The sequence below is a fragment of the Rana temporaria genome, assembly GCF_905171775.1.
Source record: "Rana temporaria chromosome 2 unlocalized genomic scaffold, aRanTem1.1 chr2j, whole genome shotgun sequence".
Classification (NCBI taxonomy): Eukaryota; Metazoa; Chordata; class Amphibia; order Anura; family Ranidae; genus Rana; species Rana temporaria.
The window spans coordinates 791998-819038 of record NW_024404414.1 but is presented as its reverse complement, the minus strand read 5'-3'; the positions used below and the strand labels follow the sequence as shown (position 1 = coordinate 819038).

Genomic DNA, 27041 nt, shown 5'->3' with positions numbered 1-27041 from the left:
GGCAGTATATAGTTGTAGGGCAGTATATAGTGGTAGGGCAGTATATAGTTGTAGGACAGTATATAGTGGTAGGGCAGTATATATTGGTAGGGCAGTATATAGTTGTAGGGCATTTTATATTTGTAGGGCAGTGTATAGTGGTAGGGCAGTATATAGTTGTAGGGCAGTATATAGTGGTATGACAGTATATAGTGGTAGGTTGGTGTTTAGTGGTAGGGCAATATATAGTTGTAGGGCAGTGTATAGTGGTAGGGAAGTGTATAGTGGTAGGGCAGTATATAGTTGAAGGGCAGTGTATATATATGTATATCTGTGTGAATGACTGTGTGTCCCAAGCGTGTCACGATCCTATGGGGTAAAATGACCTCACCAGCCAAGCAGAATCTGGCTGGAAAAAGCGCCCAGAGGCGATTCAGTTCACATGAGTTGCGCTATAAAAGTCATTCATTCATTCATAGTGGTAGGGCAGTATATAGTTGAAGGGAAGTGTATAGCTGTAGGGCATTATATAGTTGTAGGGTAGTGTATAGTTGTAGGGCAGTGTATAGTGGTAGGGCAGTGTATAGTTGAAGGGCAGTGTATAGTTGTAGGACAGTATATAGTGGTAGGGCAGTATATAGTTGTAGGGTAGTACTGTATATAGTGGTAGGGCAGTATATAGTTGTAGGGCGGTATATAGTGGTAGGGCAGTATATAGTGGTAGGGCAGTATATAGTGGTAGGGCGGTATATAGTGGTAGGGCAGTATATAGTTGTAGGGTAGTACTGTATATAGTGGTAGGGCAGTATATAGTTGTAGGGCGGTATATAGTGGTAGGGCAGTATATAGTGGTAGGGCAGTATATAGTTGTAGGGTAGTACTGTATATAGTGGTAGGGCAGTATATAGTTGTAGGGCGGTATATAGTGGTAGGGCAGTATATAGTGGTAGGGCAGTATATAGTTGTAGGGTAGTACTGTATATAGTGGTAGGGCAGTATATAGTTGTAGGGCGGTATATAGTTGTAGGGCAGTATATAGTTGTAGGGCAGTATATAGTTGTAGGGCTGTATATAGTTGTAGGGCAGTATATAGTGGTAGGGAAGTATATAGTGGTAGGGCAGAATATAGTGGTAGGGCAGTATATACTGTAGTTGTAGGGCAGTGTGCAGTGGCAGGTCAGGAGAAAGCAGAGAGGTCAGCCTCATAGTACACGACTGGAGGATGAAGCCCGGCTGCCATCTTTTCTCCTCCTCAGTTTCACGCCATCTTCAGGAGCCTCAGTCAGTGATCACCTGTGTGAGGACAGGTAGAATGTGGCCACACCCCAGCCCCGCCCACCACCTCCACCTATTTAGGGAGAAGCCTGTCTGCCGGCTCCTACCACCAGGGGGCTCTGGAGCATATATACTGGAGACTGGGGGACACAATGCACCTTGGAGAGAGAGCCACAGGCGGCCCCTGCAGGACTTGAAACCCCCCCCCCTCCCCCCGACTGAAAGTGTTAGGCACCCACACTGAAGTTGTATTGGCCAGGGACTGCCTGTATCCCCCTATTGCCAGCCCTGAGTCATTGGGAGCTGAATCTGTCAAATAAATGTTCTCCATTTGTAAGGCTAATAGCTAAAGGATTGGCAAAAAAAAAATAAAAACTGCATGGGGGTTGGGCACTGCCTCCGGGGACATGTACCAACACAAAACAAGTTTTTATTATTGTTTGGCAAGGAGAATTTAACTGAATGCTAAAAAGAAGTCCCATAAACCTTCTCATGAAGTGGCCCATCTCTACCATCTAAACAAGTAGTGCAGCAAATGTACATCTAAAAGAGGTAAAAAAATCTGTTTAAAATGCTGATAATTCCCATTTCCCTGTAAGATCTCTTTATGTGTACAAAATTCAACAGGAACCCCCAAAATATGTAGCATCCAGGGGGGTCAGGGGGGATGAGGGTCTGGTATAAATATTTTGGGGGCTCATTGCATTAAAAAAAAAAAGTTTGTAGGAAAAAGTAAAGTAAATTTATATTAGACAAAACAAAAATCCATCATTAATCGTGATAAATGTCTCCCACCAAAAGATAAAACCCGTCTGGTTGAAAAACATGTTTTCTTGTCTTATGTACCGTGTAATATCTGCATGGGGTGAAGTCCCATCTAAAAGCCCCATGGATGGGGAGCCATGGAAAGGAAGGTTTGTTAGTCCTATCCTCAGAATAGGCGGGGGATGGTAGAGCTCCAAATGTAAAAGCTTTCCTACTAAAGAAATGAGCAGCACCCTGCAGGAGGGGATACAACTGTCCATCTGTGTATAACATTGTCACCTTCCCCCCTCCTCCATTCACCAATCAGAGATTTATCTGGTGTTGGCCAATGTTAGTTTTCATGGAAGGAGTGTGACTGGAGATACAAAGTACACATTTTATTCTATAATATGTCCTCTTTATAATGACACATTACATTCCTGATACAAAGCATGGACAAGATATTTACATTTGTATCAATGATAAAGGAGAATGTTTCAACTTATAGAATATTGTAGAAATAATGGAAAAGATCCTGTATTAATAGTGAAATGATGGAGAAATACAATTAGATAACAATACTACATCATCACCTCTTTATAATGAATCCACAGGAGGAGGACACGGAGGGGACACAGGAGGAGGACACGGAGGGGACACAGGAGGAGGACATGGAGGAGGCACAGGAGGAGGACACGGAGGGGACACAGGAGGAGGGCACGGAGGGGGCACAGGAGGAGGGCACGGAGGGGGCACAGGAGGAGGACACGGAGGGGACACAGGAGGAGGACACGGAGGGGGCACAGGAGGAGGACACGGAGGGGACACGGGAGGAGGACACGGAGGGGGCACAGGAAGAGGACACGGAGGGGGCACAGGAGGAGGACACGGAGGGGGGACAGGAGGAGGACACAGAGGGGGCACAGGAGGAGGACACGGAGGAGACACAGGAGAAGGACACGAAGGGGACACGGAGGGGGCACAGGAGGAGGACATGGAGGAGGCACAGGAGGAGGGCACGGAGGGGGCACAGGAGGAGGGCACGGAGGGGGCACAGGAGGAGGACACGGAGGGGACACAGGAGGAGGACATGGAGGAGGCACAGGAGGAGGGCACGGAGGGGGCACAGGAGGAGGACACGGAGGGGACACAGGAGGAGGACACGGAGGGGGCACAGGAGGAGGACACAGAGGGGACACAGGAGGAGGACACGGAGGGGGCACAGGAGGAGGACACGGAGGGGACACAGGAGGAGGACATGGAGGAGGCACAGGAGGAGGACACGGAGGGGACACAGGAGGAGGACACGGAGGGTGCACAGAAGGAGGACATGGTGGGGACACAGGAGGAGGACACGGAGGGGACACAGGAGGAAGACACGGAGGGGGACACAGGAGGACACAGAGGGGACACAGGAGGAGGACACGGAGGGGACACATTTCTGTAGTCGGGGTGTCTATGATATGTACCCTGGCCAAGATATTTACATTTGTATCAATGATAAAGGAGAATGTTTCAACTTATAGAATATTGTACAAATAATGGAAAGGGTGACGTATTAATAGTGCAATAAAAGAAAAGAATACTCTGTCATCACCTCTTTATATATAATGTTCTTACATACCTGTGCCTGGATAGAGAAGAGCCCACAGGAGGAGGACACGGAGGGGACACAGGAGGAGGGCACGGAGGGGACACAGGAGGAGGACACGGAGGGGACACAGGAGGAGGACACGGAGGGCACACAGGAGGAGGACACGAAGGAGCCACATCGCTGCAGTCGGGTGTCTGGTCTGTGTGGAAGAAGAATGAGAATTTGTAGAAAATAATTAGAGGAAGAAGATTCTGAATTGTATAACTTGTGTTTCCTTTTCTTTACACGCATATAAACTTGATGTGTCAATATACCCACAACCAATACTTCTCTGTCTGGTAGATACTGAAGAGTTGAGTTCTCAGGTTCTCACAGCTCTGAACATCTCAAATCTGATCAGTTTTTTCTATTGTAGGAGATTAAGACCTCAGGAGGGCATCTGATTATCTTATACAAGAGGCACCAACATCCCTATCTGGAGTTATATCAATATACCAATGTGGGACTTTGTAGGTAATAATGAACAAAAATAATATACTGTAAAAAATGTTGTCAGTTTATTTGTTCTCTGTAAAAAAAAAATTAAAAATTAAATATTGAGGCTGGTACAGACTTTTTAAATGTGAAATGTAAAATATTCCATCCCTTCTCTCTGTGTCCCTCCTGAATGGTATCACATATTCCAGATTAATCCTCAATGTACACAGCTCCATGGAGTATATTTAGGAGAAAAGCTGGACAGTGAAGGAACAGCAAGGATGTCCATAGAATCAGCAATAAAAATCCCATGTAGATAATTTGAGATATACAGTAAGTGGTTATGAGAATTCTTTATATATTGGCCTCAGAACTTCTACTGGCAGGATAACTATAGACTGTATCTCTGTCGGTTATTCCGTTGTTCCGCCACAATATATACCTTATCCACTCCACAAATCCACCATGGTCAGTAGTTTATCACATGATGACAGAAAGGAGACAAATGGCCACACCATCCTCTCAGGTCACTCAGGAGAATCCCTGAAAAATTGGCAAATGGCCCAACTAAATGGGTGTTTGCCTGAACCTATCCTCCAGCTGCAATGGGGATTGAAAGATTTCTTTTTAACCAGAAAATTACAAGTTTATTGAGATGTAAAAAAAAGGTATACATACAAATAAAGCAGTGGACCAACATCGTCCAAAACATTTTTTTTTTTGTAAAGGGGTTATAGCTTTACATAGTAAGTTCAAGCCGTCTTTATGATGCGTACAAGGCCTTGCAGACATGGGCACATCAAAAACCATTGGCAAGAAAATAAATAGGAAAACACGGAAATAAAACAAAGGTAAACCACTACAGTCCAATTTGGATCAAGCATATACGGGACAGTGAAACTTTCCTGAGCAATACGCCCATCCCCCCACCCACCCCCCCTCTCGAAACACAAGTCCATTGTCATGTGTTAACTCAGACTGTACAGGTCTCACCATCCTCCAGCCACCTGTCCCATACACTGGAAAACTTCTGCGGTCACCCCCTGTGTATATATATGATCTTCCTATACAGGAGAGTGGCATTCACCTTCCTGTTCCAGTCCCTCAGTGTTGGAGCCCCCGTCTGCATCCAGGCTACTACCTTCCTGGCCAGGAATAACGTTTCATATATAAAGAAAGTCTGATACCTGTCTACATCGACATCTGGTAGCAAGCCCAGGAGGCATAACTTTGGATCCATGCCCACCGGGGACCCCATATTATCGTGAAGAAATTGAGTCACCTGCAGCCAGTAGGCCTGAACATCTGGGCAGTACCATATCAGGTGATAAAACAAGCCCGCAGCAAATGCACACATGGGGCAGAAGGGGCTTCTTGTGGATTGGAACTTCGCCAGTCTCATCGGTGTAATATATGCATGGTGAATTATGTACAATTGTGTCAATCTATCCGAGAGTTTGGGGGATGAAGGCTTGACCCCCTCCAGGATCTCCCCCCAATCTGTGTCGTCTATAGGGCCCACATTATGTTCCCATTTTATCTTAGCCGCCTGTGATACCCTGCCAATACTACGCTGTCGGACAATATAATAGATATTAGACGTGAGCTTGGCTGAATCTGTTCCAAAGATCACATCCAGCACCTGCAGAGTCCTCAGATCGACAGTGATAGAATCCCACTGTGTTCTGATCGCATGCCTAAGCTGCAGATACCTAAAGAGGAATTGTGGTGGAAGGGAGAACTCCTCCCTGAGACTTGAGAAGGACTTGAGTCTGGATCCCGTCAGGACCTGAGACACATATAGCACCCCATATGATGCCCAGAGCCCCGGATCCGGCACCGTGCACAGCTCGGGCAGAAATCCATTGTTCCATAGCGGAGTATGAGAGTGCATATGTGTCTGACCCTGTTTCTTAAGGGCAATATCCTATATTTTTTGGTGGTGCATCAGCATATCTGCACCAAAACGGGATGACCTACAACCTCCATGTCCCTTCCTATCCGCCACCTGTGGGGGATCCCAATGTGGGACTTTGTAGGTAATAATGAACAAAAATAATATACTGTAAAAAATGTTGTCAGGTTATTTGTTCTCTGTAAAAAAAAAAAAAAATACATTGAGGATTAATCTGGAATATGTGATACCATTCAGGAGGGACAAAGAGAGAAGGGATGGAATATTTTACATTTCACATTTAAAAAGTCTGTACCAGCCTCAATATTTAATTATTTTAATTTTTTTTACAGAGAACAAATAACCTGACAACATTTTTTACAGTATATTATTTTTGTTTATTATTACTTACAAAGTCCCACATTGGTATCCCCCACAGGTGGCGGATAGGAAGGGACATGGAGGTTGTAGGTCATCCCGTTTTGGTGCAGATATGCTGATGCACCACCGGCGGCCTGTCCTCTAAGTGCGCCAAATAGGCCAACATCTTCCTGGCCTTCTCACCGTGCTCATATACCCGTGTCTTACAAAAGAAGATACGCTGCTTGGCCTTTTCCATATGTAACTGCGAGACTACCCTAGTCTGTAACTGTACCTTAGTCAAGTTCTCAGGTGTGGGATGTACATTATAAGTCTCCTTTAGATTCTGTAACGTGTCTTCAGCTCTGCTCACTGCAATCTTGGAGGACATTTTAAGTCTATTTATCTTTGTGTCCAACACTCTGGGGCTGATTTACTATGCTCTGTGCGCTGCGCTGGTTCATGCCTTGATTAGTGAAGGCTTAATTAGGCGCATGAACCAGCGTAGCAGCCGGCGCATTGAAAGTAATATGTAAAGCCACGCCGATCTCCCTATAGAAGTCTATGGGAGAATTCAAAAGTGTTCATTTTAAAGGCTAATCTGCAAGTTTTGTCCTAAAAAGTCCTGCCCCAGGGGACATGTATCAATGTTTTTTTTTTTTTTAAAAACGGACGTTTTTTCGGGAGCAGTGAAATTAATAATTCTTAAAGTGAAACAATAAAAGTGAAATATTCCTTTAAATTTCGTACCTAGGGGGGGTGTAATGTCAGCATGTGAAATAGCGCATTTTTCCCGCACTTAGAACTGCCCCTGCACAAAGTGACATTCAGAAGGAAAAAAAGCCATTTAAAATTCACACGCGGCTATAATGAATTGTCGGCTCTGACAATTCTGACAGGATTAATTCATAAAACAAACAAAAAAATGTGTAGGGGTTCCCCCAAATTAAATTACCAGGCCCTTCAGGTCTGGAATGGATATTAAGGGGAACCCCGCCGTAAAAAAAAAAAAAAAAAAAGACGTGCGGTTCCTGGCAAATATCCATTCCAGGCCCTTCAGGTCTGGTGTGGATTTTAAGGGGAACTCCACCCCAAATTTAAAAAAAAAATGGCGTGGAGTCCCCCTAAAAATCCACACCAGACCCTTATCCGAGCACGTTAACCTGGCCGGCCGCAGAAAAGAGGGGGGGACAGAGTGCGGCCCCCCCCTCTCCTGAACCGCACCAGGCCTCATGCCCTCAACATGGGGAAGATGTCCCCATGTTGATGGGCACAAGGGCCTCATCCCCACAACCCTTGCCCGGTGGTTGTGGGGGTCTGCGGGCAGGGGGCTTATCAGAATCTGGAAGACCCCTTTAACAAAGGGGACCCCCAGATCCTGGCCCCCCCCTGTGTGAAATGGTAATGGGGTACATTGTACCTCTACCATTTCACCCCAAAAAAAATGTCAAAGTGTTAAAAATGACAGTAGCCGGTTTTTGACAAATCTTTTAATAAAATCTTCTTTTCTTTTTCCATTCGGGTTTCTTCCGCTGCTTCTTTCTTGGGTCTTCTCATCCACATCTTGCCCGATGTGTTCTTCTATCTTCTCCGTCCGTCCTTCAGCCTCCTCGTCTGCCCGGTGTCTTATCCTATCTTCTTCTCCTTCAGCCTCCTCGTCTGCCCGGTGTCTTCTCCTGTCTTCTCCGTCCTTCAGCCTTGTCGTCTGCCCGGTGTCTTCTCCTATCTTCTTCTCCTTCCGTCGGCCTCCTCGTCCGCATCTTGTGTGTTCTCCTGTCTTCTGCTCGGTCCGCCAGCGATTGAATTTGAATTGGCCGCCGTGTTCCGCTCCTGGGACCCGCCCCCCTCTGACGCCACAAGTAAACTCCTTAGAAGGTCATGTGCGTCAGAGGGGGGCGGGGTCACAGAGCGTCACACGGCGGGGGAATTCGATTTGAAGCGCGACGTCCGTAGAAGAAAAACCCGCCGCAGCTTCCAATTGAAGTTCCCGCCGTGTCACACTCATGTGACCCACCCCCCTCTGACGCACATATGCCACACGCGGACTTTCAGATGAGTTAACCTGTGGCGTCAGAGGGGGGCGGGTCCCAGGAGCGGGAACACGGCGGGATCTTCAATTTCAAGCGCAGCACCCAGAAGATCAAGAAGATGCGGACGAGAAGGTCGACGGACAGAGAAGAAGATGGGAGAAGACGGCAAGACGGCAAGATGTGGACGAGAAGACCCAAGAAAGAAGCAGAGGAAGAAACCCGAATGAAAGAAGAACAAGGAACCGCGGAAAGAAGATTTTATAAAAAAGGAATTGTCAAAAACCGGCTACTGTAATTTTTCACACTTTTGTCACTTTTTTTTTGTAAAATGGTAGGGGTACAATGTACCCCATTACCATTTCACACAGGGGGGGGGCGGGATCTGGGGGTCCCCTTTGTTAAAGGGGTCTTCCAGATTCTGATAAGCCCCCCGCCCGCAGACCCCCACAACCACCGGGCAAGGGTTGTGGGGATGAGGCCCTTGTCCCCATCAACATGGGGACATCCTCCCCATGTTGAGGGCATGTGGCCTGGTGCGGTTCAGGAGAGGGGGGGGGCGCACTCTGTCCCCCCCTCTTTTCTGCGGCCGGCCAGGTTAACGTGCTCGGATAAGGGTCTGGTGTGGATTTTTAGGGGGACTCCACGCCATTTTTTTTTTAATTTGGGGTGGAGTTCCCCTTAAAATCCACACCAGACCTGAAGGGCCTGGTATGGATATTTGGGGGGACCCCACGCCATTTTTTTGGGGGTTTTTTTACGGCGGGGTTCCCCTTAATATCCATTGCAGACCTGAAGGGCCTGGTAATTTAATTTGGGGGGACCCCCATACATTTTTTTTTTTGTTTTTTTTTTTGTTTTAATGAGCAATGACTGTAATCTTTATAACCATGAGTACTTTAAACTTACTTTTTTTTCACTTCAGAAATGACATCTTGTACAGGGACAGTTCTAAGCACGGGAAACATGCGTGTAAACCCCCTCCCCCCTGTATGAAATTTAAAGGAATATTTCACTTTTATTATTTCACTTTAACCACTTGTAAACATCCCTTGTAATAGGACTAGTGTGTGACAGGTCCTCTTTATGGAGAGAGACGGGGTCAATAAGGCTGGAAAGCATGGTATTGGAGAAAAAAAAAGATCTCATGCTTTCAGCTGCAATCATGTTCGTTCAGCACAGTGGTGTAGTGTATAGCACTTTGACCTAGCAGCAAAAGGGTCGCTGGTTCGAATCCCGCCCGTGACACCATCTGCATGGAGTTTGCATGTTCTCCCTGTGCCTGCGTGGGTTTCCTCCCACACTATAAAAACATGCTGTAAATCGGATCCGGTCTAAATAAGCCCTAATATGCAGTAGTATATTTAGGTTTTGTGCTGCCCTAGGCCTCACTACATTTCTGCACCTCCTAATAGAAAAATGACCCACCCCTTCCTGTCAAAGCCACACCCTGTTTTTGTATCACCCGCCCAGGAATTTTCAGGGCACACACACACACTAGTTCTGGGGGGGGGAGGGGGTTACTGGGGGGGGGTTACTGCCCCGCCTCTGCACTGCCTCCTGGCGTGGTGGCCATCTGTAAGCCAGAGTTTTGGTCAGAGTTTTATTGAGAGCCCTAAGAAAATATAACCATGCCAATAGGCCAGGATACAGCGTGGCTAATATGTATGAATGTGTGTGTTAGGGCACCCCACCCAATGTTAACTAAAAAATTATTAATTTGCAAATAAGTATTATCTGCTCATTTTTTTGGGGATGTCTGCACCCCTGATAGTGACAACATTTGTGAGGTGTCTTCACCCTTTCTAATTCATTCACTTCCTGTCACATAGCCAAACAGGAAGTGAGGGTAAAACCTTACTAATATCTTTTCTTGGGGACACAGAGATCAATCTAAATAGTTTCCCATTATGTAAATTGCACTCTAGCATTTTGCTGTGTACACCCCAAATTATTAGGGATCTTGGACTTTGGGGTCCATTTACTAAAGGCAAATCCACTTTGCACTACAAGTGCAAAGCAAGGAAGAAAGAAAACAAAACAACTTTGCTTCTAGAGGATTGGATGTTAAAACCATCAGTGCTTCCTCTCTGATTTTCAGCAACTATGCTTGTACTGCAGAGTGGCTTTGCCTTTACTAAACCCCAAACTAAATAATCATTTGGGGCAGGGATCCTCAAACTACGGCCCTCCAGCTGTTGTAGAACTACACATCCCATGAGGCCTTGTAATGCACTGACATTCACAGACATGACTAGGCATGATGGGAATTGTAGTTCCTGAACAACTGGAGGGCCGTAGTTTGAAGACCCATGATTTGGGGTGTACACAGCAGTGCTGGAGTGCAATTTGCTTAATGGGGACACTAGTTAGATTGACCTGTGTCCCCAAGAAAAGACACTGGTAGGGTTTTAACCTCACTTCCTGTTCAGCTGTGTGACAGGAAGTGAAGCCAATTTTAAGAAAAGGGACACAAAGCTCAACCCAAAAAAAAAAACACAAAGCAGGTGTTCTAACACTCACTTGGCTTCCCTCAAACACCCACAATTAGAATAGGATTGCCTTGCGCTAGATTTAAGCACAGTGCTGTAAATCAGCACATCAAGCCTGTCCACCAATAGCAAACCCCCCCCCCCCCCCACACACAGGCCATGTTTGCAGGTTTATCTTCATCTTGCACATGTGCTTTAAAAGACAGTCTGGACAGCAATTCTTGATAAGAGAAATCCACAAAACATGTCCCGTCGGGGGTACTTGAGGGCTGAGGACCACTGCAGAAAAAAGAAAATACTTACCACTTTGTCTTTAAAGTCATGGGGAATAAACATGGCAAACATTTCATGATTACACACCAGGAAAGAAGCTTAGACAAAAATCACACATAATTTGTTAGGCCCAAACCTATTTCAGCTGCAGCTGTCAAAATATGTTGCATGAAAAAGTAACAAAAGACAAACTTAAAAATTTTAAAGTAATTTTTATTGGTCAACAAAACAAGGAAAGCAAAAAAAGACAAACAAACAAACAAACACAAACAAAAATACATTTCAAAAATCTATATAACCATAGCTTTAACATCTTCACACATTTTTCATAAAATAAGGCCACATAGACAAATACATCAAAGTGAACATCATTTAAAAATAAACCAAAACCATTGGCAAAATAAAACAAAAACCATGCAACAAACCACATTTGTGTTTAGCAACAGCATTTCTGCCAGCCTGCCCCTTCTGAGGGCAGCTGAGGAATGATCGATCCCTGCTTTTTATAACAGTGCTAGTAATGAAGCAATTGAAATCACATGAACAAATTGCAGTCTCTAGCAAATGGACGAAAAAACTCTGGATAGCCGCACTCCAAAATAACTAAAATAAAGTTGGTCTTTTATTTTCAAATGCACATGCATTCACCGCAAACAACAGGTACAGTATTGGCCGACGCGTTTCACGCTGTACTTCAGCGCTTAGTCATGGCTAACATAGGTTCATACTAACACAACATAAATACCAAAATCACCATCATGTGAAAAAGACATCCGCCAATGGCAGAGTTCAATCAATCAAATAATTAGACTAACAATTAATTGCAAGCACATTCAATATGGAGCAGGTGATGAGGCCTTCCTCAGAATTGATAAATTGAAAAAATGTTTAAAATAATATAAAAATTATATAAAAGTATACATACAAAAATGTAAAAAATCTAAAGAAATCACACATAGTATACATAAAGCATATAAAACACATACACATACATAATGACAAAACACCTATGTATATCCCTACAATGCTCCAAGATTATGAAGTCACACTTTTAGCCTGTGTATAGCTATACTAAAATGAATGAGATTGATAAAGTGTATGCATGTTCTATGACCATTAGGAGGATAATATTATTGTGCATTAAAGAGTGAACATCTGGTATTTAAATGTGAACACTTCTGTGTAATATTAATGTGAATTACCTCATTTGTACGAGTTAAAGAAATGAACATTAAAGTGCTTCTATATACTTGTTTTTCGTTTTGGTTTTGGTTTATTAATCTCATTCATTTTAGTATAGCTATACACGGGCTAAAAGTGTGACTTCATAATCTTGGAGCATTGTAGGGATATACATAGGTGTTTTGTCATTATGTATGTGTATGTGTTTTATATGCTTTATGTATACTATGTGTGATTTCTTTAGATTTTTTACATTTTTGTATGTATACTTTTATATCATTTTTATATTATTTAATTTTTTTTTTCAATTTATCAATTCTGAGGAAGGCCTCATCACCTGCTCCATGAAACGCGTTGGCCAATACTGTACCTGTTGTTTGCGGTGAATGCATGTGCATTTGAAAATAAAAGACCAACTTTATTTTAGTTATTTTGGAGTGCGGCTATCCAGAGTTTTTTCGTCCATTTGCTATAATCAGCATCACCAGCACCCTGGTGGTTCAACAACCCTTAATGATATACGAGGCTCACCTGGAGCGGTGAAAGATTTGTCTGTGTGTTCTTTCTGGATCTTGCATCCTCTAATCACCAGCTCGGGAGCCTCTATCAACGGGAACTCAGTTTTGACACTTTGGAATCACCAGTCTCTTCTATGGAACCAAGCACATCTTCATCTGCGGCTCCAGATGCAGTTTTTAGCAGAACCCTCAAACCTTCAACAGAGAACCCGTTCCGATTGGGGACCTATACCACCTCAGCACCCAGCCAAGACAACAGTCCCTGTTGTACGCTGTACTGGGATACTCACTTCTTGTCGGATTACATTACCTCACAGCAAATACCTCGGGGTCTTCGCATCAAAAAGTTCCCTACCACGGAGTTATGCAACGAGACACTGAAACAAGAATGGACTGATACATTGAATAAATGCTCATTTACTCTTACGAGCATACTCATCAAATCCAACTTAGAGCAAGTCAATGTATTACAAAATGATATGACATCTGTCCAAAAGGAACTTACCATTATGCAAACGCACCCCGACTTTGCTGACCTGGACGGAAAGCTAAGTAAGCAACTGGACAAACTTGAAAAATTTGTAGTATACATAAAGCATATAAAACACATACACATACATAATGACAAAACACCTATGTATATCCCTACAATGCTCCAAGATTATGAAGTCACACTTTTAGCCCGTGTATAGCTATACTAAAATGAATGAGATTGATAAAGTGTATGCATGTTCTATGACCATTAGGAGGATAATATTATTGTGCATTAAAGAGTGAACATCTGGTATTTAAATGTGAACACTTCTGTGTAATATTAATGTGAATTACCTCATTTGTACGAGTTAAAGAAATGAACATTAAAGTGCTTCTATATACTTGTTTTTCGTTTTGGTTTTCTATGTGAGTATTTATTTTTATTTATATTGTTTTTTAAGGCAAAAATTCTCGTTCCTGTATTTTTTTATTTTTTATTTAGTTGTTGTAAATTGTGTACCTATTGTCTATACAAAATATTTAAAATAAATAAAAATGTGGGGTGACCAAATGATAATGTGTGAACATGCAAACATATATGCCAGATATTAACAAAGTGTCTCGTGGAGATAATGATCTAATACAAAACTTTATTGCGAACACGGGGATTGTGTGGCAACATAATGCTTATAGCCGTTCAAACACTGCAACGTATGCAGGGCCATGAACATCAATGATGGTAGTTGTAGTTGTTAAAAAAATAAAAAAGTAAAAAAATGTGATAGTGGTCTAGTGCGATAGTCTGTTGTCGGGAACCCGACCATGACTCTCCAGAAGGCCAAACAACTGATGTGACCGCTGACCCGTTAGACATACATCCAGATATGTGTAGAACAGGCCCAAAGGGCTTGCCAAAATCATATTCTGAAATAACAGTTTGCATATAAAGAAAGAAAAAAGAATATAATGAAAAATGGATGTAACTATGGCAGGAATTCGTATCCCATAGGGTGAGCGAGCTCCTGAGCCCAGCTGTCAAGTGATACTAACGGCTTAAGTGTTTGATGGCTATAATTAGATGGAGATGGAAATCTAGTGTGAAAGTGTGTCATAAAACACAAAGTGTATGAATAAACACCATGCCTGTGGAGATCTAAACAATGTAATGCACACAGTGCTGCGGGCAGCAACTATGATGTTTATAAAACATAAAGTGAATATGAAGTCGGCCTGAAACATGTGCTAAGATCGTATACTACGCGTTAATGGTATGAGCAACTAGAGTGGCCGATGTGAGCAATTATGTGCAGGTCCAGAGTCAAAGGCCAGATAACAAAAGCCCATTCATGACTCTCCAAAAGGCCAGTATAGTGTGCAAATGATGAAACCATTAGCCCTGTGTGTACTCATACAGATGTATGTGTAACAGGCAAGGAATAGTATCTAGATTGGGGAAAGGTGTAGCTAAAATCTATGCGATGGGAGAGAACTAATTGCTCCTATAAATGCGCAAGAGGTGGTAAATGTTGTGTTCCGTAATCTGGACTCCTGTAGAAATCCATTGCAACCGAAGGGAAGTGGTGCGGGTCAGGAAACCATACAGGAAAAATATTCAAGAGATACAAAGTATGCCAATCAAAATAAAAAAATAAATATTGAAAGTCAATTAGCAAAGACAAGTTGGGCAAAATTATGCCGAAGCCCCAGTGATTGATATGTAAACAACTTGGGACTCAGCCAAGGTCCCAAGTTAATGTATCGGCTAGGCTGGGACAGCCCAAGTTGTAGAAATTGACATTCAAGATGGATTAAAAAATAGCTATAAAAGTAAAAAATGTATATATCTGTATGGTGTGCCGACCCGCCCCTGTTTTTAGTCCCCTTAATGCAGAACCCTTCTGCCTATCAGAGTAGGTTTAATAAGAACCCGTTAAGGATGTGAAATATGAGTGATGGTAAAGTTGGACAACATAATAAAAAAGTGAAAACCTGTATGAAAACTAGCCCATCTATAAGCCGATGTGTGCTTTTATTGTATGAAATGAATAGCATACATGTAAAGATCTAATGTGCTAGGGCAAGCTATGGGTAACGATTTACTATATGTATATGAAGTCATAGGTATGTAAAATGAGAGAAGAAGGAGGGGGGGGGTGGAGGGGGGGGAAGAGAGGGGGAAGAAAATGGGAAGGGGAAGAAGGGGGGAAGAAAGGGGGAAAGGGGGGGAGGGGGGGAGGAGGGGGGAGGGAAATATGTGGGGGGGAAGGAACGGGGGGGGGGAGAGGAGGGGAGGGGAGAGGGAAGGAGGGAGGGAAGAAAAAATGAAAAGCAGAAAAGAAGGGGAAAGGGGAAATGAAAGAGGGGGAGGAAAGAAGGAAAAGATAAAGGCAAAAAAGGGGAGGGGGGGAGGAAAAAGGAGGGGTGTTCAATCATGGTAGTGTGAAACATCCCAATCAAAGTTAAGTCCCCGGGGCTGTCTACAGTCAAGATGAAATATCCAAAATACCTCTCGTTTACAGAGGAGCTTGAATTTGTCTCCTCCTCTAGGTGGACATATTACCCTCTCCATGCCCTGTATGGATAGACTAGAGACATTTTTGTTATGTAAGTTGTTCCAGTGTTTAGCCACATTAGTGTTGTGGTTCTTTTCAATATCGTAAAGATGGTCGCTAAGTCTATCCCTTAATCTCCTTATTGTCCTTCCCACATACTGGACCCGACAGATACTGCATGTGATGACATAGACTACAAATTTTGTGTTGCAGTTAATGAACTGTTTTATTTTGAAACCTCTGCCATTAGAGCAGGACCGGACCATATTGCCAGTACCTATCAAAGGGCAATACCTGCACCCATGGGTGCCACATTTAAAGGTGCCCACAAAGTTAAGCCATGTGTGGGAGATAGGTTTGGAGGCGAACAGGCTGGGTGATAGAACACCCCCTAAAGTGGGTGCCCTTCGGCTCACTGATTTAATGCCATCAGACAAAATGGATGCATAAACAGTATCACTGTATAAAACAGGTAGGTATTTGTTCACAATTTGTCTGATTTTGTTATACTCTATGCTGTAAGCTGTAGAGAATAAGGGGGCTGATCTGTGAACCGAAGACCCAGTCCGTGCGTCTCTCACTGTCTTTTTGGTCAACAGTGAATCCCTGGAAATTGTGTTTACCCTACGCAAGGCATTATTAATAACTGAGGCTGAATAGCCCCTATCCCTAAATCTGAGGGCCATTTTGCTTGCCTCTTTAGTGAAATCTTTGGGAGAAGTACACAACCTTTTCAAGCGGAGGAACTGTCCATATGGGATACTGTTTATGGTGTGTGTGGGATGGGACGAGTCAGCTCGCAACAAGGCATTGCCTGCTGTACTCTTTCTGTAGAGACCTGTGGAAATCTGACCATTGGCTCCCGTGAGTGTTACATCCAGGAATTCTATTGTGGTTGGTTGTAAATTACCCGTAAACTGGAGGTTCAACTCATTGTTATTAAAATATTTCAGCCATTCGTTGAGATCTGCAAACTCATCAGATACGATGAGGAGCAGGTCGTCAATATAGCGACAGTACAAAATGGTATCCGAACGGCCGGGGCTGGTACCTCCAAAGATGCGGGACTTTTCCCACCACCCCATGTACAAATTAGCCAGGGATGGAGATAACTTGGCCCCCATCGAAGCCCCGCACCTTTGGAGGTAGCAGACCCCGTTGAACATAAAGAAATTATGTGTAAGTAAATAGCGCAGGGCTAAAATGATGAATTCCTGTAGGGCCAGTGAGTAGCGTCCCGACTGTTGTAAAAAGTAGGAAACCGCCTGTAATCCCAGATGATGTGGAATGCAGGAATATAGGCTACATACATCAAAACTAATCCACCTATATCCGTGCTCCCAAGGGACCCCTGTTAATTTGCATAACAAGTGCTCAGTGTCCCTGAGGTACCCCGGGAGAGCGGACACAAGTGGCTGTAATTGGCCATCCACCCACTCACCGAGTCGCTCATTGAGCGACCCGATCCCGGCCACAATCGGTCTGCCAGTCAAAGGTGAAAACCCCTTGTGAACTTTTGGCAAATGATGGAAGACCGGTGTTATAGGGTGTGCGGGAACAAAAAATTTGCTATCGGACTCTGAAAAAATACCTGCAGCTATACCCCTATCTAAAATACAAATTAAATCTTGTGTAAACTTGATAGTGGGGTTGCTGTTAAGACATGTATATGTGGAAGCATCTGATAGCTGTCTCATGGCCTCAGCTTTATACACACATGAGTCTAAAACCACAACCGCACCCCCTTTGTCTGCATTTCTGATGACAATGTCCCGATTGGAGCTCAATGATGTGACAGCTTCTCTCTCAGAATGTGACAGGTTGGAGGGGTGCGGAGTGCCATGGCACCTGTGTGCCAGGTGAGTAAGGTCTCTCTCCACCAACTTCTGATATAAGTCAAGCTCACTGCCCCTGGAACCCAGCGGATAGAACCGAGACTGTAAATTAAATGATAATGAAGTTGGAACATCCGCAGGATTCAAGGGGCAGGGATCCGATTCAATAAGTAAATCGGTTAGGTCTTGAAGACCACACACATCTTTGAATAAAATTGGAGAAGAGACCAACTCACCCGACTCTAGGCTGCTGACCGATGGAGTATCTTCCTCGACAGATGAAAACAAATTGTTTTTTAAGGGTGAGTTTTCTGGCAAACTTGTTAACATCCAGGATAGTCCCAAACAAATTAAAGTGATTAGAAGGGCAAAAATTTAGACCCTTGGATAAAAGGTTAAGTTCATCCATGCTCAAGGCCTTCTTGGAAATATTGATGACATTGTCTATCACTTTCTTCTGGTTCCCCGTAAGGCATATGGAGTGCGTGGAATTTTGATGTCTCTTACCTCCCCTTCTGGTCTTTTTATGGTAGATTTTCGTTTCTTGGTACTCTTGCCTCCATGAGGGTGTCCATCAGGTTGTGAATCCAGATCTGGCAGGGGGCTGGGTGTAGTGTTGGGACGATCCGGTGATGACTCCGATCCTGATGTAACCAGGGTGTCATATGCTACATCGTTTTCTATATCGGAGAAGCTGACCTTTTTTGTTCTGTTCTTCCTGGGACGTCTGGACTGAAAGGGAAACTGTGTGCGTATGTAGACTTTATTACTTTCATAGTCAGCACGATCTCTTAGTTGTTTTCCCCTTTTGGTGTCGATGACAAATTTTTCAAGTTTGTCCAGTCGCTTACTTAGCTTTCCGTCCAGGTCAGCAAAGTCGGGGTGCGTTTGCATAATGGTAAGTTCCTTTTGGACAGATGTCATATCATTTTGTAATACATTGACTTGCTCTAAGTTGGATTTGATGAGTATGCTCATAAGAGTAAATGAGCATTTATTCAATGTATCAGTCCATTCTTGTTTCAGTGTCTCGTTGCATAACTCCGTGGTAGGGAACTTTTTGATGCGAAGACCCCGAGGTATTTGCTGTGAGGTAATGTAATCCGACAAGAAGTGAGTATCCCAGTACAGCGTACAACAGGGACTGTTGTCTTGGCTGGGTGCTGAGGTGGTATAGGTCCCCAATCGGAACGGGTTCTCTGTTGAAGGTTTGAGGGTTCTGCTAAAAACTGCATCTGGAGCCGCAGATGAAGATGTGCTTGGTTCCATAGAAGAGACTGGTGATTCCAAAGTGTCAAAACTGAGTTCCCGTTGATAGAGGCTCCCGAGCTGGTGATTAGAGGATGCAAGATCCAGAAAGAACACACAGACAAATCTTTCACCGCTCCAGGTGAGCCTCGTATATCATTAAGGGTTGTTGAACCACCAGGGTGCTGGCGATGCTGATTATAGCAAATGGACGAAAAAACTCTGGATAGCCGCACTCCAAAATAACTAAAATAAAGTTGGTCTTTTATTTTCAAATGCACATGCATTCACCGCAAACAACAGGTACAGTATTGGCCGACGCGTTTCACGCTGTACTTCAGCGCTTAGTCATGGCTAACATAGGTTCATACTAACACAACATAAATACCAAAATCACCATCATGTGAAAAAGACATCCGCCAATGGCAGAGTTCAATCAATTAAATAATTAGACTAACAATTAATTGCAAGCACATTCAATATGGAGCAGGTGATGAGGCCTTCCTCAGAATTGATAAATTGAAAAAATGTTTAAAATAATATAAAAATGATATAAAAGTATACATACAAAAATGTAAAAAATCTAAAGAAATCACACATAGTATACATAAAGCATATAAAACACATACACATACATAATGACAAAACACCTATGTATATCCCTACAATGCTCCAAGATTATGAAGTCACACTTTTAGCCCGTGTATAGCTATACTAAAATGAATGAGATTGATAAACCAAAACGAAAAACAAGAATATAGAAGCACTTTAATGTTCATTTCTTTAACTCGTACAAATGAGGTAATTCACATTAATATTACACAGAAGTGTTCACATTTAAATACCAGATGTTCACTCTTTAATGCACAATACTATTATCCTCCTAATGGTCATAGAACATGCATACACTTTATTAATCTCATTCATTTTAGTATAGCTATACACGGGCTAAAAGTGTGACTTCATAATCTTGGAGCATTGTAGGGATATACATAGGTGTTTTGTCATTATGTATGTGTATGTGTTTTATATGCTTTATGTATACTATGTGTGATTTCTTTAGATTTTTTAAATTTTTGTATGTATACTTTTATATCATTTTTATATTATTTTAATTTTTTTTTTCAATTTATCAATTCTGAGGAAGGCCTCATCACCTGCTCCATATTGAATGTGCTTGCAATTAATTGTTAGTCTAATTATTTGATTGATTGAACTCTGCCATTGGCGGATGTCTTTTTCACATGATGGTGATTTTGGTATTTATGTTGTGTTAGTATGAACCTATGTTAGCCATGACTAAGCGCTGAAGTACAGCGTGAAACGCGTCGGCCAATACTGTACCTGTTGTTTGCGGTGAATGCATGTGCATTTGAAAATAAAAGACCAACTTTATTTTAGTTATTTTGGAGTGCGGCTATCCAGAGTTTTTTCGTCCATTTGCTATAATCAGCATCGCCAGCACCCTGGTGGTTCAACAACCCTTAATGATATACGAGGCTCACCTGGAGCGGTGAAAGATTTGTCAAATTGCAGTCTCTAGTTTGGGTGAGCTTGTAATTGCGCACACCTGGTATTAACCCAAACCACGCTCTATGAGCATCCAAGTGTTTTTCACCTTTTAAAAAGAAAGGATAATTTTTTTCTAAGTGTTTGAGCATGCTCAGTTCATCACACATGTAGGAACCAAGCTGCAATGGCATGAGAGCTTTTTTTTTTTTTTTTTTCCCTGATCTGATGCTTTCCAGCCTGAAGGGGAGGTGTTAAAGACAGAAGTAAACACGCACATTTAATAATCTATTTGTGGGAAAAAAAAGGTTGCCAATTTTGTTTGGGAGCCACGTCGCACGACTGCGCAATTGTCAGTTAAAGCGACGCCGTGCCGAATCACAAAAACTGGCCCGGTCATTGACCAGAAATATGGTCCGGGCTCAAGTGGTTAAAAATTCACAAAACACTAAAGTTAGTCCAATTTTTTTTTGATAATGTGAAAGATGATGTTACACCGAGTAAATAGATACCTTACATGTCACGCTTTACTATTGCAAACACGCCTGGAATGGGGCCAAAATTCAGTACTTGAAATTCCCCATAGGCGACCTTTTTATTTTTTCAGGTTACCAGTTTATAGTTACAAAGAAGGTCTAGTGCTAAAAGTCTTGCTCTCGCTCTAACGCACGCGTCAATACCTCACATGTGTGGTTTGAATGATGTTTATATATGTGGGCGGGACTTGCGTAAGTCACGCCCACATATGTAAACACCGTTCAAACCACACATGTGAGGTAGTGACGCGTGCGTTAGAGCGAGAGTAATACTTTTAGCACTAGACTTTCTCTGTAGCTATAAACTGGTAACCTGAGAAAAAAAAAAAAAGTCACCTATGGGGATTTTTTTAAGTAATGCATTTTGGCCCCATTGCAGGAGTGTTTTCAATAGTAAAGCGTGACATGTAAGGTATCTATTTACTCGGTGTATCATCTTTCACATTATCACCAAAAATTGGGCTAACTTTAGTGTTTTGTGAATTTTTAACCACTTGAGCCCCGGACCATATTGCTGGTCAATGACCGGGCCAGTTTTTGTGATTCGGCACGGCGTCGCTTTAACTGACAATTGCGCAGTCGTGCGACGTGGCTCCCAAAAAAAATTGGCAACCTTTTTTTTTCCCACAAAGAGAGCTTTATTTTGGTGGTATTTGATCACCTCTGCGTTTTTTGAATTTTTCGAGCTATAACCAAAAATAGAGCGACAATTTAAAAAACCAAAAAGAGTAATTTTGACTTTTTGCTATAATAAATATCCCCTAAAATATATATTCTAAAAAATAAATAAATCCCTCAGTTTAGGCCGATACATATTCTACATCTTTTTGGTTCCCAAAAACTCGCAATTAGCGTTTATTGATTGGTTTTGGCAAAAGTCTCCAAAATATGGCATTTTTGTTGTACTTTTTATTTAACAAGTTATTGCGGCGATCAGTGATTTTTATCGGTACTGCGACATTATGGCGGACACATCGGACACTTTTTTGGAACCATTGGCATTTTTCTAGCGATCAGTGCTGTAAAAATGCATTGCTTACTGTAAAAATGCCACTGGCAGGGAAGGGGTTAACACTAGGTGCGAGGGAGGGGTTAAATATGTTCCCTGGGTGTGTTCTAACTGAAGGGGGGGGGGGGACTGACATGGTAAATGACAGATCGCTGTTCATGAAGGGGAACTCCAGACCCCAAAAAAAAAAAAATGTGGGTTCCCCTTCAGGTGCATACCAGGCTCTTAGGCTTGGTCTGGAACATAAGAGGTTAAACCCGCGGCGAAAACCAGCGTGGGGTTCCCCCCAAGATCCAAACCAAGCCCTCATCCCAGGCACGCAGTCTGGCCGGACAGGAATGGGGGCGGGGACGAGCGAGCGCCCCCCCCCCCTCCTGAGCCGTACCAGACCGCATGCCCTCAACATGGGGGAGTGTGTGCTGTGGGGGAGGGGGGCACTGCCCCCCCACCCCAGAGCACTCTTGTCCCCATGTCGATAGGGACAAGAGCCTCTTCCCGACAACCCTGGGCGTTGGTTGTCGGGGTATGCGGGCGGGGGGCTTATCAGAATCTGAGAGGCCCCTTTAATAAGGTGGCCCTCAGATTCCGGCCCCCCACCCTATGTGAAGGAGTATGGGGGTACATCGTACCCCTACCCATTCACCTGGGGGAAAAAATGTAAAGAAATAAAACACCACACATGAATAAATTAATTTATTAGTCTGCCGAGGGTCTTCTGCCGGGGCCCCCCACCACCACCCCATTAGGCCCCGTGCTTCGCCGTCTTTCACCGGGACCCCCTTCACCAGTGAGGCTCCTTGCCTTTGGGGGAGGGTCCCGGGCTTCGACGGTTTCTGCGGGGGGGGGGTGCACTTGCACCCCACCCCCGTCTTCAGCGCCGTAATTCACCGGGACCCCCTTCACCAGTGAGGCTCCTGCCTTTGGGGGAGGGTCCCGGGCTTCTACGGTGTTTTCCGCCGGGGGGCGACACCCGCGGGCTTCTGCGATGCCTTCCGCTTCTGCCTGTCTCCTCCGCGGAGCACAGGGTTTGTCTCCGCTGTCTTCTCCCTTCTCTTCCATTCGATGTTGACACGACGAGGTCCGGCGCTGACATGCCGTCTGAGCAGCGGGCATGGACTTATATAGGGCAATGCCACCATGTGACCTCAACCCATGTGACATCACATTCCCTGGGCATGATGGGAATGTGATGTCACATGGGTTGAGGTCACATGGTGGCATTACCCTATATAAGTCCATGCCCGCCGCTGACACGGCATGTCAGCGCGGAACCTCGTCGTGTCAACATCCAATGGAAGAGAAGGGAGAGGACAGCGCAGACAAGCCCTGGGCTCCCGGAGGAGACAGGCAGAAGAAGGAAGAGAGAAGAAAGAAGACGGAAGAAAGCCCTGGCTCCGCGGGGGAGCCAGGCAGAAGAGGGAGCAGAGAAGACAGAAGAGAAAAGACCTGGGAGTTGGCGCACCCCCGGCAGAAGACCAGGAAGACCGGAACCCTGGCGGAAGGCACCGGAAAGACCGGGGGATAGGCGCCATCCCCCGGCAGAAGACCCCGAAGTCCGGATGCCCCCCCCTAATGTAAAAGAGCTTAAATGGGGTGGGGGCACCCGGCGGAAGGCTCCGGAGAGGACCGAGGGATGGCGCCCTCCCCCGGCAGAAATCACCGAAGCCCAGGGTTCCGGCAGAAGATCGGGAGAGAAGAAACCCCCCCTTGTAAGAGAGCTAAAGAAGAAAGGGGGGGCTCCGGAGCAGATTAATAAAATATTTTATTCTGTGTGGTGTTTTATTTTACTTTACACTTTCCCCCATGTAAATGGGTAGAGGTACGATGTACCCCATACTCATTCACATAGGGTGGGGGGCCGGCATCTGGGGGCCCCCTTATTAAAGGGAGCTCGCAGATTCCGATTAGCCCCCGCCCGCATACCCCGACAACCAATGGCAAGGGTTGTCGGGAAGAGGCTCTTGTCCCTATCGACATGGGGACAAGAGTGCTGTGGGGTGGGGGGGCAGTGCCCCCCTCCCCCACAGCACACACTCCCCCATGTTGAGGGCATGCGGTCTGGTACGGCTCAGGAGGGGGGGTGCGCTCGCTCGTCCCCACCCCCATTCCTGTCCGGGCCAGACTGCGTGCTTGGGATGAGGGCTTGGTCTGGATCTGGGGGGGGGAACCCCGCGCCGAATCGGCGCGGGTTTAACCCCTCACGTTCCGGACCAAGCCTAAGAGCCTAATGTAGCCCTGAAGGGGGACCCGCGCCGATTTCAAGTTTGAAATTTGGCGCGGAGTTCCCCTTCATGGCTGAAAACAGCTCGGAGATTCCCGTGCGCCGCGTCATGCAGCGCATTCACGGGTACGCCGCTTGGTATTTACCAAGATTTTCACGGCGTACTGACAAGGCGCAGGGAAGCGCCGAAATTTCTCTCTGCGCATGCCCAGTATGCAAATGAACCTCCCGAGGTTCAGGTGCACTGTGCAAGCGTACGGGGATCTGTTTTCAAAAAACACTTTCCCTTTCAATTCGGCCCGCCAAACACATTCAAACATATGTCACTTCACTTCCCCTGCATCCCCCCACCTCCCCCCCTAATAAACTCCCGCCCAAACCCCCGCAATTTACATTTCAATGTGCCGTGCGCCAGGTCTGTACTGGTGCACAATGCACCCTCTTCTGGGCGCACGGAGCACATTAGTAACTAGGGAAATACACTGCACTAGCAGCGTATTTCTTTAGTAAATGGCAAAACGGAGTAAAAGGCTTGGTAAATCAGCCCCATAGTGTCATTTCTTCAGTGTTGTCACATGAAAAGATACAAGAAAAGATTTACAAAAATGTGACTGAGGGGTGTACTCACTTTAGTGAGATACTATATGTGTATGTGCATCCATGTGTATGTATGTGTACATATGTGTGTGTATATATATGTATGCAAGTGCTGACATGCACACATATGTCTCTAGTGGGCATCCGCATGGATTCATGCATACACATGGGGGGTACATGTAACAAATGAAAGGTCAGGCAGTATATAGAATATAGGCTGGGAAGTGTGTAGTGGTAGGGAGGGAGGTATATAGAGAGTGCAGTATATAGTGACATGGCGGTATGTAGGCAGTGCGCTCTCTGTTCTCTGCTGTAGGTGGCGCTCAGCTAGATCGGTAATTCAGTTAGAGAGGAAGTCAAGAAAAACTGGTCTCTCTATGGTTTCCTTGGCCCCTGGGCAGCATTCCAGTTGGCTATGCTCCATTCAGGTGACCTCAGCGGCTATCTTGGGTCAGCAGAATCTTTTTACGTGCCTGTCTCTGGGCCTTTTAGCGAGTGGATAGTGCAGGGACAGGTCACCCATCTGTCAGGGAGAGTGAATAGCGGTAGGGAAAGGTTCTGGACAACAGGATTAGTAGGGACAGACTAGGGACATGCCCAGTGGCGGCTGGTGCTCAACATTTTTTGGGGGCGCAAACGGAAAAAAAAACAATTGCAGCCTCACTGTGCCCATCAAATGCAGCCATTGTGCCTATCAAATGCAGCCACTGTGCCATCAATTGTCACCACTGTGCCATGCCATCAAACGCAGCCACTGTGCCATCAATTGTCACCACTGTGCCATGCCATCAAATGCAGTCACTGTGCCATGCCATCAAACGCAGCCACTGTACCATGCCATCAAATGCAGCCACTGTGCCATCAATTGCCACCACTGTGCCATGCCATCAAACGCAGCCACTGTGCCATCAATTGTCACCACTTTGCCATGCCATCAAATGCAGCCACTGTACCATGCCATCAAACGCAGCCACTGTGCAATCAATTGTCACCACTGTGCCATGCCATCACATGCAGCCACTGTGCCATGCCATCAAACACAGCCACTGTCATCAATTGTCACCACTATGCCATGCCATCAAAGGCAGCCACTGTGCCATGCCATCAAACGCAGACACTGTGCCATGCCATCAAACGCAGCCACTGTGCCCTTTGTCGCCACTGTGCCCTTTGTCGCCACTGTGCCCATTGATGCCACTGTGCCCAGTATAATGCCCATTGATGCCACTGCGCCCAGTATAATGCCCATTGATGCCACTGTGCGCAGTATAATGCCCCTCCCCCCCCCGCCTGGCACTTACCTTTCTGTGGGTCAGCCATCCTCCTTCCACGTCCCTCGATGTCTTCTCCCGCCCTCGATGACGCTTCAGCCAATCAGGTTACCGTTAACCAGAACCGGCGAACCTGATTGGCTGAGACGCCTGTCAGTCTTATCTAAGGAACGCACCACCCGTACGTCCCTTAGATAAGCTTCCGAGAGCCGGAGGGCTGTACTCGGAAAGCATATCAGAGCCGCTGGCTCTGATAGGCACTTCCGCACAGCCAACCAGCTGCCGTTATTCAGGTGGCCAACGTTTGCAGTCCGGCCATCTGAATAGTCGGCGGCAGCGGCCGGCAACAATAACATAGATTCATGCAATGCATGAATCTATGTTATTTCAGTGGCAGTGCGAGAGCCAGAGGGGGCGGGTTTCCAGCGCCCTCTATAGACGCACCGCCACTGGACACACCATACTGCATCAAATCCTCACCATTGGGCTAATATTATCTAATATAATACTAGCCAGGTCACATTCTGCCCTTGGAGAAAGATGCTCTCGGGGCATCAGAATTTGCTCCAATCTACAAGTTTGAACACACAAATGAGTGTTCCCAGCCAGGAACCTTCCCACTGGGTTGTTGTACCTTTCGACCATTCCTTCAATACAATTGTTGTTATTTGCCAGTGTCTTTACTGCTGAAGCACCTACCCACAGGTATATAGTGGTAGGACAGTATATAGTGTCAGGTCAGTATATTGTGCTAGGGCAGTGTATAGAAGCAAGGCAGGTACTGACCAGAAGCAGTGGCAGGTCAGGGGAAAGCAGAGAGGTCAGCCTCGTATCACATGACTGGAGGACAAAGCCCAGCTGCCATATTTTCTCCTCCTTGGTGTCACACCATCTTCAGAAGCTTCAGCCAGAGTGCAGTGGTCACCAGAGGATGGTAGAATGTGGCCACACCCCCGCCCACCCATCTTCAACCA

The 27041-nt window shown here is 45.1% G+C and overlaps 1 protein-coding gene across 3 annotated transcripts in view; it reads right to left on the bottom strand.

Moving 5' to 3' along the window:
- Nucleotides 1-27041, bottom strand: part of LOC120921619 — a 54418-nt gene that overhangs the window by 25407 nt on the left and 1970 nt on the right. For 2 of the 3 annotated variants that reach the window (XM_040334127.1, XM_040334129.1), the window contains exon 1: nt 3623-3787. The exons of the other annotated variant lie outside the window; for it this stretch is intronic. In XM_040334127.1, the coding sequence (XP_040190061.1) occupies nt 3623-3770 (148 nt within the window). In that variant the 5' untranslated portion in view covers nt 3771-3787. Of the gene's footprint in view, nt 1-3622; nt 3788-27041 lie in introns of those variants that run through there. 3 annotated transcript variants of the gene reach the window in all.